This window comes from Spinacia oleracea, chromosome 5 (assembly GCF_020520425.1).
Source record: "Spinacia oleracea cultivar Varoflay chromosome 5, BTI_SOV_V1, whole genome shotgun sequence".
NCBI classification, from domain to species: Eukaryota; Viridiplantae; Streptophyta; class Magnoliopsida; order Caryophyllales; family Amaranthaceae; genus Spinacia; species Spinacia oleracea.
This window is the reverse complement of record NC_079491.1, coordinates 43,521,344-43,532,439: the sequence shown is the minus strand read 5'-3', so window position 1 is coordinate 43,532,439 and position 11,096 is coordinate 43,521,344. Positions and strand designations below refer to the sequence as shown.

The 11,096-nt window shown below is 37.2% G+C and overlaps 1 protein-coding gene across 1 annotated transcript; it reads right to left on the bottom strand.

The window, feature by feature from the left end:
* Nucleotides 1-8,419: 8,419 nt before the first annotated feature.
* LOC110795936 (60S ribosomal protein L21-1) lies at nt 8,420-10,056 on the bottom strand. Its single transcript, XM_022000972.2, has 2 exons — nt 9,686-10,056; nt 8,420-8,901 (listed from the first exon to the last, which is right to left on the bottom strand). Exons 1-2 carry the CDS (start codon nt 9,920-9,922, stop codon nt 8,644-8,646), a joined length of 495 nt encoding a protein of 164 aa, XP_021856664.1. The 5' UTR covers nt 9,923-10,056; the 3' UTR covers nt 8,420-8,643.
* Between the last annotated feature and the right edge of the window lie 1,040 nt (nt 10,057-11,096).

Sequence of the window (11,096 nt, the reverse complement as noted above, 5' to 3'; positions counted from 1 at the left end):
ATAAGTTACACTTCGCTATGGCGGAAAACTATTACTAAGATCGATGAAAAAGGATATCCAAGTAAGTGTTATTTTAGCATGGCACCTTTTAACTCAATTTTTTTTAAGTTTGGAACTTAAGGCTCTTACTATGTTGGTTAGATTTTAAGTGAACTAAAATCCTTAATCATGCAACATAATCAAGCCACAATCTCATGCATAATTAAGACATATTAAAGCAATAAATAACTTAAAGCATGCATAAGATAAATGTGATCTAGTATGGCCCGACTTCATCTTGAAGCTTCAACTTCAAAGTCCGTCTTGAAAATGGATTGGAAACTCCGGCTTGAATTTCACCGTGGGAGGCGCCATTTTCTTCAAATAGGATAAGCTATAATTAAACTAATTACAACTATTTGATGGTACGCAGACCTTATTTGAATTGAAAAACAAATTTTGGTGCATTAGACCAATTACATTCAAATTAATGGTACGCAGACCATATTTTCTATCCTATTTGGGCCAGACTAGTCACTTCATAACCTACAAAACAGTACATATATAATATATACCATTCACCCATTCATTATCATGAATGGCCCACATAGCTGGTTAGTAAAAACACGTTGTATGCATCACATAAATATTTGTAGCAATTAATCAAGGGCACCAATAATCTACCAAATATTCAGTCCTTATTAATTCTAATCAAGTTGTTTAACCTTAAAGGATTTGTAGACCTAATCAAGAGTTTATGACTAAAATGCTCCCACTTAAACCAATAACTTTATATGCTTTACTAATTTTAAACATAAAATTGTATTTCTAGTCTAACCGGAAACATACAATTTTAAATAAAATTTAAAGCTTATATAAATTTATAATTGAATCCACTTAATTTATTTTCAGTTGAATTAAACGAATTTAAATTAATTCAAGGTTTTAATTTTAGTAAAATAATTAGTATAAATTAAAATTTATAATAATTAGATTATTCAAAATTAAATTCCGAGAAAACAATTTATATTACGAATTTTAAAATTAATTAAAACGTTTCTGAACTGAAAATTCAAAATTAAATTTGAAACGACTCAATCGAGACACGACGAGGCACTTGGGTTTGCTCCCAAGCCCCGTCGAGTGCACGAGGCTTAACGCCCCTCGACTGATCGTATAGCACCACGCAAGCAGGCCACACGCAACGCAGCAAGCCCAGGCCACGCTGCGCGCAGCCCGCTCACTCGTCGCGCCTGCTTGCTTCGCTGGGCGTGGCAGCGCGCGCTGTGGCGCAGTACGCTTGCTGCCCACACGCGTCTGCTCGATGGCTTGCGCCTTGGCCCATCGCCCTTGCCTATTCGCCCACACTGCGCACAGCACTCGACACAAGGGCAGCGTGCTGCCTTGTGCTAGTGTGCCATGGCCCTTGCTCGCTGCATTGTACCGCATGGGCGACGAGCTCCCTTGCTCGTCGTCGCATGCCCACACTATACAACACCCCTTAAAGGTAACACGTAGCGTCCATTGCTTTGTGCGTGCAAGTTTTATGAGCGAATTTCATAAAAATTAAAACTTTTATTTCAAAATTAATGACAAATTAATAAATCATATTAATTTCATAATTTTAGGGCGAAAAATCGAAAATTTATTAATCAATTAATTTCCGATTAACATGGATTCAAATCTAGGTCCTAAAAATTTAGAATTTAACATAAATTAAAAAAAAATATGGTGGTTTTTAATCATGGGTACCTAATTAATTTATTAATTATTTATGAAAATCAAATCAATTCTAAATTATTCGAATTTCAACAAATTAATCATAATTACAAATTAGGTTGTATAATTAACAAGGCTAGGCATTCAAACTTGTTAAACATATACTGTAGGTCAATCAAAAATTCAAGATTTATCAACAAGAATCGCAAATATTCACTTTAACATCTTAAATTTACAAACTTTTGCGTTCGAAAAACTAAAACCTCCGAAAAGTCATAGTTAGGCTTCGAATTTGGGAATTCTGGGTTTCGGCGAAAATCACTATTTTTGTCAAAATTTTAGAATGCCTTTTACATGCGGAATTGACACAAAAATCACTCGATTTGGTTGAGTAACGAATATTCTGCCGAAAAACTGCGAACATATAATTAAATAAACGCAATTTGCACTTAATTAACAATTACGAAAATTAATCACCCCCTTTTATTCCTTGCAAATTTGTGAAATTTAACCATGTTTATGCAATTTAGATTATGAAAATAATAAGAGGTTCGTGATACCACTGTTAGGTTATGATACATATGAATAAACATAAATCATGCGGAAAAACCATAAAGCCAGGAAACATATTATTAACACATAATCATTTAGCATAATTCAGATGCATACACTTTGTAGCGTGCCCTCCCTAGCTGCGCCCGAACCGAACAAGAACAAGTCTTTAGGACTCCAAGTGTCGTCCCTCCGTAGATAGTCCACAGCACGTCCGGATCCGCCTTAAGCTTGACCAACTAGAATCTCCCTTAAGGTACTTAGAATTTTCGGCTATTAGGTTGCAAGTGTTTGGCTGATTTTTGCTTCAAAATCTTACCTTTAGAATACTTCAATTTTCTATGTAAATATGTGACCCTAGGCACCTATTTATAGAGTTTATGGAAAGGAATTATAATCCTATTAGAATACAAATCTATTTAATTATAATCCTACTAGGACTCTAATTAAACAAACTTTATCTATTAGGATTAGATTTAATCATTTTACGAATCCCGGTAGCCTTAGGATTCCGAGTAACACACACGAGTGGCAATGCACCGCACGCAGGCCTTACGGCCCACGCACAGTGCACGACCCAGCTCGCTGCTGCGCGCGCCCATGGCTTTGGCTGGGCCTGGCCTTCGCGCTGGGCCTGGTCTTGGCTTTGGCGTGTGTTTGCGCTTTGGCTTGCTGGGCGATGGCCCGGCTTCGTGCTGGGCCTTCGTCTGGCAGGCCTCGTCCGATGTTAATTCGTACGATACGCTTCCGATTAAATTCTCGCTTCCGGAATTTATTTCCGATACGAACAATATTTAATATTTCCGATTCCGGAATTAACTTCCACTTCGAACAAATATTTAATATTTCCGTTTCCGGAATTATTTTCCGATTTCGATAATATTTCCGATTCTGACAATATTTCCGTTGTCGGCAATATTTTCGATTCCGATAATATTTTCCGATACGTACCATGTTTCCGTTTCCGGCAACATCTATGACTTGGATAATATTTATATTTCCGATACGATCCATATTTCCGTTTCCGGCAATATCATCGTTTTCGGAGTATTCACTTGCTTGCCTTTGACGATCTCAGCTCCCACTGAAACCAAGATCCGTCGATTCCGAATATCCATAGATGGAGTATTTAATGCCATTAAATACTTGATCCGTTTACGTACTATTTGTATGACCCTACGGGTTCAGTCAAGAGTAAGTTGTGGATTAATATCATTAATTCCACTTGAACTGAAGCGGCCTCTAGCTAGGCATTCAACTCACTTGATCTCACTAAATTATTAACTTGTTAATTAATACTGAACCGCATTGATTAGACTTATCATTAAATGCATACTTGGACCAAGGGCATTATTTCCTTCAGGAGGTTCCTGCGAATCTCCAAATTTAATGTCCCAAGGATCTTAGCAGTAGGAAGTGCTTGCACCAAGGAGAAAATGAGACCGAGTGGACTTCTTATTTTACCCATAGCATTTGCTCCGAGTGGGTGATACCGTGGCGGAATCAGCAATCTATGGTACGGGTTAAGAGACATTATTTTCAACAGATTGTTCGGGTCGACTCATTCTACTTATATTTTCTGTATCGAGTTCTGAGACAGTACTATATGAGGCAAATTATACCTTTGTCGAACACTGTCATTATATTTAGTATTTCTTTTCCTATTTTTCAATATTTAGGTGAATATAAAGTGAAATAAAGAAGAAAAAAAATATAAAATTATAATAATATGGAGTAATGAGACAACAGTACATGGCAAAAAAAAATTTGAAATTGTACATTAGGACAACCTTGACCAAGAAATAAAGGCACGAAAAAAAAATTTGATACTCATATTTAACACAAATGATTATACTCATGTGTCATAAGTCATAATTAGACCTGGTTATTGGACAGGGTAGCCCAATGAGCATAAGAGTCGGGCCAATTTTAAAAGGGTCTTGACCCTTTACCTTTTTATTGACAGGGCCCTTATAGGGTATTTGATTATAGGGTTTTTATAGGGTATTTTTTAAAGCCCAATAACACTAAATGAAAATACAAGGGTCCAGTTTAGGGTAAAAAGAATACACGGCTCTCCTCGGTCTTCCCAAATCTTCATCTCATCTCTCTCTCCTCCCCGCACTTGGATCTCCCGTTGTTCTTCTTCTAATGTCGAATTCATCTTCCCCAATATTCATCTGAGTTTTTCTTTCTCCTATTAACTATCTATTTCTCTTTCTTCTGCTTTAAATCTGCTGATTTTTTATTATTTAATTGAACAATTTTCAGAAATTATGTACGGAGTACTTTTGTTTGCTGTTCCTTTGTTCGGATTTTCGATCTGGTGAGCTAGTTATGTATACGAGCTTACTAGAAGTATTGTTGTTTCTTTTTTTGCTTGAATTCATCATTGTGTCGTAGAAATTTAAGGAGAAACAAATTTGACCAATTTTTTTGACCAATTTTTTTTTCTGGGTACTATATATGAACCACTGTAACTTTTAAAGGTTGGTGATTAGTTTTTTTACACATAGCACACCCGGTTCACCGGAGCTTAGCTCCGACTACGTCCGGATCGACCCGTGTCGCACACCTTGCTTGTGATGGGTGAGTCTCCCAACAAGAGTTTAACCCGAGACCTTCCTTAAGCGGCATCAAGCTGCTTAAAGGTTGATGATTAGTTGATTACTTTGTTTTCTTATAGAACATTGAAAAGTTCGATTGGTGGAAGGAATTTTGATCCAAGAAACATGACATGGAAAATGATATTGCACCAAATTGAAACAAAAAGACAAAAAAGCATTACAACTTTCAGCAGTAATTTCCCTAGTAACTCAAATTGAAACTAATCAATTATTACTATCTAAAGTATACGGTAATAATAATAATGCTTGATAGAGTAAAGAAGGTTGTCGACCCGCTATTGACCCTATTAGCTTTTGGCTATGAACCTGACCCGACCCTAACCCTTATGACTCTGACCCTGGCCCTGACCCACATGTAGGCCCTGACCCGCAAATGACCCGACCCGATCCGCTCCGACCCGCCCAATAACCAGGGCTAGTCACAATTAATAAATTAATTACCGATTTGATTAATTGGCTTCAACATATAGGCCCTGTTCTGTAATACTAGCGGTAGCGGGTAGCGGGTAGCGGGTAGCGGTTGAGTAGCGTGTAGCGGTCAGAGTAGCGGGTAGAGGTTAACTGTCAAAGTAGCGGTTGATGGTATTAGTGTTCGGTAAAAGTAGCGGTTGAAATCATAAAATACAATAAAGATAATCAATTTGATTAATCGTTATAGACGTTTATTTTACTGAATTAACATTTGTTAGTTTTCTACTATTGAAATTAAGTATAAAATTAATGCGCTCTCTCTCTCTAGAAAGTTCCCAAACCCCAACCTCCACCGCAACACCGCTCTGTCAATTCCATGGTCATAAAGCTCGCCGGCGGCCGATCTAGCTTTCGTGGTCACCGGCGAGTGTAATTCTCTAATAGTCATAGGCTGAAAGCTTTGTTTCGCACGGCCAATTGCAAGGTTTTAATCTCCACCGTTTACGTTATATCTGTAAGTGTAGTGTAGTTTTTTATCCCTCTCTCTCTTTGAGGTGTCTCTAGTAGTGTTGTAGTGTCTTGCTTTTTGTCTTCTTAATTGTCTGTGAAGTTCAATTGGCTTTTCCAAGAATTTAATTTTCAGAATTAGGTTTTCTATCGCGATGGGATTGGGGGTAGAATCAAGTTTGGCTCCTATTTTGTTGTATCATTTGGAGTGCTTGGAAGAAGATGATAGTATTATTGTGGGCTTGTTTGAGAATTTTAATGATCCAGAAATGGCTATGGAGTATGTCTTTTATCTCAAGGAAGAAGGAAACTCTCTGTTCAAAAAGAATGATTTTAGTGATGCTTTGCTGAATTATCAAAAGGCAATCAAATGTTTTTGTGTCATTATATGTGGTGTTAGTGAGGACTTTCATTTGCGTGGCACAAGTATAGAGTTGAAGGAACTTATAATCTCATTACATTTAAATGTTGCGGCCTGTGCGCTCAAATTAAATGAGTTTAGTTTAGCTATTGTCTCCTGCTCCTTAGTTTTGGAGATTGATGGCAGAAATGTTAAGGCTCTGTTTAGGAGGGGATTAGCTCTAGCAACATTGGGAAGGCATGAGGAAGCATATGAAGATTTTAGGAAAGCAAAGGAGGTAGAGCCAAACAACAAAGACATTGTAAGGGAGATAGGAAATCTTGAAAGCCCTCACTCCGTAAGAACTGAAGTTAAAGCAGTAAATGCTTTCAAGGAAACTAAAGATCAAGTTTTTACTTTGGATGTTAAAGGAGGGATTAAACGAAGGGAGGATAGTGAAATGGTGGCACCACTAAAAAAATCTAAACATCTCCAGGTTGTTAACACTAATATGCAGGATTTAGATAGGTCGAATGATAAGGAAATGATGCCCTCTTATATTATGGAAGATAAGAAAGGCAAGAAGATTATGTCATCTGTAGATATGGCTTCCACATCAAAGAATGTCATGAGCGAAGATAATTTGAGTTGTATGCTTGAGGTAGAGGATGAGAACATGACTAGTGAGATAGCTAGTGTTTGTAGTAATTCCAAAAATGACTGGGGTAAGGATGGATTTCCAGTGTCTGGAGTTGAAGAACACTCTGGTGAGGCTTCGGGTATTGCTAAAATAACTCCTAAGAATAAGTCCTTGGAAACAAATTTTTATGTTGCAGAGCCCAAGAATCGGTTTCAAAACCGAAAAAGGCAGGGTTCTATCATGATGATACCGAAAAAAGTGTATGATTAGCTTGTTCAAGGGAGGTCCATCACCTATTACAATGCTAAGGCCGGGTCAATTTTAAAAGTTCGAGTAGCTGGTGTCCAAAAGTCCAAACAGACCGAGGATAAACCTGAATTGTCCCCCTTATTCTCTCCAAGGAATCAGGAAAACAAAGATAAGAAGATTGAAGGCACTGTATTAGCTTCAAGTGTTGAACAGAAGGAGGAGCTCTTTCCTCTAGAGTCCATCAATGGAAGTACCACTTTGAAATTTGAGCAAGCCTTGTGTGAAGTTGTGGAAGATAATTTTTTGAAGGGTGATTATACATCATGTATCTCAGGTCCAACAACTTCATATCCTGAAAACTACTACATCAAGCCAGATCTTAAGTTCCGGAAAGCAAATGTAAAGGTCGAAGGTCGTACACAAGGGAGAAGAGATAAGACTATCAGGAAGAAAAACTTTAAATGCTTTAACCCTTCCTTTGGTTGCAGGATTCATGTTGGAATGAAAAGGAAAACGCCAAGCACAACATCTCTGGATTGCCACTACCGCCCATGGAAGAAGAATATGGCTACTCCTAGTTACTGTTATGTTAATGTTGAGTCTACTAGTGTCAATAGTATTAAGGATAGTAAGCCCCAATGTAAGGTCCCAAGGTGTTATTGTATGTATTATTCTAGTAAGGTCGAGGATTCTGATAGAGTTAGTTGCATCTCCCATGAATCAGTTATAGGCTGATTGTAGTGGGGGTTGTTGTATCTTTGTTTTAATAATGCATGTTTGAATTTACTGCCAAAAAAAAAAAAAAAGTATAAAATTAATAATGACTCATTACAGATATTTACGAGGTGACATGTGTTATTGTTGTTTATTTATTATTAGTGTAAAAAAATGTATTGCTGAAAATGCACTATGTTTATGGATTAATAAAAAAACAGACCATGAAGTGTTTTAATGAATTAAAATCAATCATGTTGCCTGCTTCCCATTTATTTCCCTGACAAACTTGTTTTACTTTTTTAATTTTCTTGGTCTTTTTGTTTTATTCTCGGCAAATAAAAAGGATGATGCACCGATTGTTGTTAATCGGTTAGTTTGTTACTGGAGAATTAACTAGTGTAGAACTTAATTGGAAAATGCTTGGCTCTCACCGCTACTCATGATTTCAAACGTTAAACTTTCTAACGTTTGAGAAAAACTCGTCAAACGCTACTTATACCGCTACCCTCTGCCTAAAACACTACCTTGCCAAACACTTGTAATTTTTATAAGTATCAAAACACTACACGCTACTTAAAAAGCTACCGCCGAACAGAGCCATAAAGTATCAGACTCGAGATTATATCAGCCAAAAAAATCAAGGTTGAAGATGTTTCAGCTAAACCGGAGAGAGACGCATCAGAAATCAAGTAGTAAAATAAAAGACAATACGAGCAGTTAAACACAATCATAATGCTAATGCAATATCTAAAGACATTAGTATTGATGCCTCTGACTAACCAGCAAAAACAAAAATAGGTTCACTCTCCAAAATTGGACCATATTGATTGTGCAACAAGTCTAAATTGTCGAAAGAAACACAAGCAAATCGAAATAAAATGCAAAAACATAATAAACAGGACTTAGTAACCGCCTTTGAGATCGTTGGTAACATCATAGGGGATAGGAGTAACAGTCTCAATGGTCTGGCCCTCGACCAAAAACCCTGGCTTGGGACCTTGTGGTTGCCTTTTTGTGCTGATAATTTCACCTCTGGCCTTTGCAGCAGCCTTGAGTTCATCGTTCTTCTTTATCCTGTTCTTAAGTTCTTCCTGGCATCGTGAACTCTGGATGTGCTCAATGCGAGCGTGAATCCTCTTGGCGATGATTCTGTTTCCCACCTGAAGATCATCAAACAGTTAGCATCACACTTTAAAGCTCAAATTAATTACAACCCAAAATCCCTAAATTTAAACATACACAAACACATCCAACCTTCTTGTCACTATGATACATAATGTAATCTTCTAATCAACTGGAGTACTACTTAACATAAAACCTAAACCCACAATATCACAGGGCATGATACATTTCACTTTTCGCCGATTCTAACCCAAAACATCAAATCTTACTCCATAAATAACACACAAAAACACCAAAAAATGTTCCACAAAAACACTTCAATGGAAAATCGATAATTTGATGAAACATATTCGAACAAATTCTAAGCCATTTGCAACACAACATTTTACCATTATCGTCATAAATCCATATCGTTGACAACCAAATATTTTTCGAAAGGTTTTATCAACACTTACTAATTAACAATCGTTATAATTCCAGACGACAAAATTTTAAAATCTTTCATAACAATTTCAGATCCCTAATTTCATCAAACCTAGCAATTTTTCAATCAAAGTTCAAACCCAGAAATCAACCATTTTTATGATCAACTACATTCATCAATTTACAATACATATCAACCCAATTCTTCCCAACCAAAAAACACATAAATCCCAGAAACAAAACATTATTTACGCAGCAAAATCAGCGAAAATTTTATTAAAATATCAACCAAAATGAACTTCAATAATCGCTGACATCAACCACGTATTACCCAGGAATAAAACGGCACTTAAATAGCTAAATGAGACAAAACAGAAAAAGAAAAGAGAGATGATATACCTGTTTGTTGACCTCAACACCAATAGCACGCTTGGTGATATTCCAGACACGGCCAGTGCGACCATGGTAGAACTTGTGGGGCATACCTTTGTGAATGGCGCCATTAACCTTGATATCAACATACTCACCGATATGGAAAGTACGAAGGTAAGTAGAGATTGGGATCACACCCTTTCGCCTGAATGGCCGCGCGAACAGATCCCTGGTTCTTGCCCTTGCTCCATGTCCGGCAGGCATGTTTTCTCTCTCCTCTCTCTCTAGGCTGCGGTGAAGAAATGAAGGGGGAGGCGCTCTAGGGTTTAGTCTCAATCCAAGGATTTTTGCTTGTATAAGAGGAGGGCAGAAATGGGATAAAACCCTATTCTTTGTTTGTGGCTAGTTTTGGCCCACGGCCCATCCGATTGTGTTTCCATATTATTGGGCCTTTGTTAAACGAATTATATTTAATGGGTTAATAATTTTGGATAGTTTAATAATAGGTAAACTATTCAACCTAGATTGTGTTACTTGTGTAGCATCAGAATAACTGGTAAATAACAGGGTTGTTAAACAGTGACCCGATCAAAAAAAATAGACCCAAATCAACAGTCATCTGAATCAAATATATCCAAGAAATGTGATCTCAAAACCAGCCTGGACCGATCAGTCGTTGACCCGGAATCTGATCCAACCCGGGAATTCAGGATCCGAACCAGAACCGCTACCAACCCGAGGAGATCGTAACCCGATTTGTATCCAACAACTTTTAATCGATCCGACCCCGCACCCGATCAGATAGCAACCTGAAAATCGATTTTACCCAAAAAAAACTACAATCAACACGACCCTATAAAATTCGATACCAGCTTTACTAACGGCGACCTGAATCCAAACTCAACCGAGTTGTTTGCAATCCGACTCGATTTAAATATTCGAAAATAACCCGACTCAAGTTAACCCAGTGAACGAAAGTGATATGTGATTAAAAGAAAAATACCCGATTGAACCAGAATCCTATTCAATGTACTTGTTATTATTTTGACTCACGTTAACCGAATTGAACTATTAATTTTGCAAATCCAACTCAATATATGAACATTATTTTATGTTCTATTTATATATAATTTGGAGACAAAGTAATAGAAGTTGAAAAAAAACATTATTAAGCATGAAGTAAGTCTTAGAAAAATAAAGTGATATGAATTTTATCGCGAACTCGAGAGTCACTCGATTGATAGAACTCAAGAATACAAGCTTAACTCGATCTAAACTTGAACCGCAAACTTAATAAGTAATTGACTCGAATTCGAGCTACGTATTATCCGAAATTAACCCGAACACGAGACTTAGCCGATCCGGACATGACTCGTACCCGAAGTAAACCAGTAAAGTTGTACCCGAATCCGACATACACCCAAACCAATCAAACTGA

Bases quoted from the DNA above. Each gene is read 5' to 3' on its own strand.
- LOC110795936 (XM_022000972.2), bottom strand. From the start codon at position 9,922: ATGCCTGCCGGACATGGAGCAAGGGCAAGAACCAGGGATCTGTTCGCG. The intron at 8,902-9,685 runs GTATATCATCTC...GATGATCTTCAG, and splicing joins GTGTTGAGGTCAACAAACAG to GTGGGAAACAGAATCATCGC.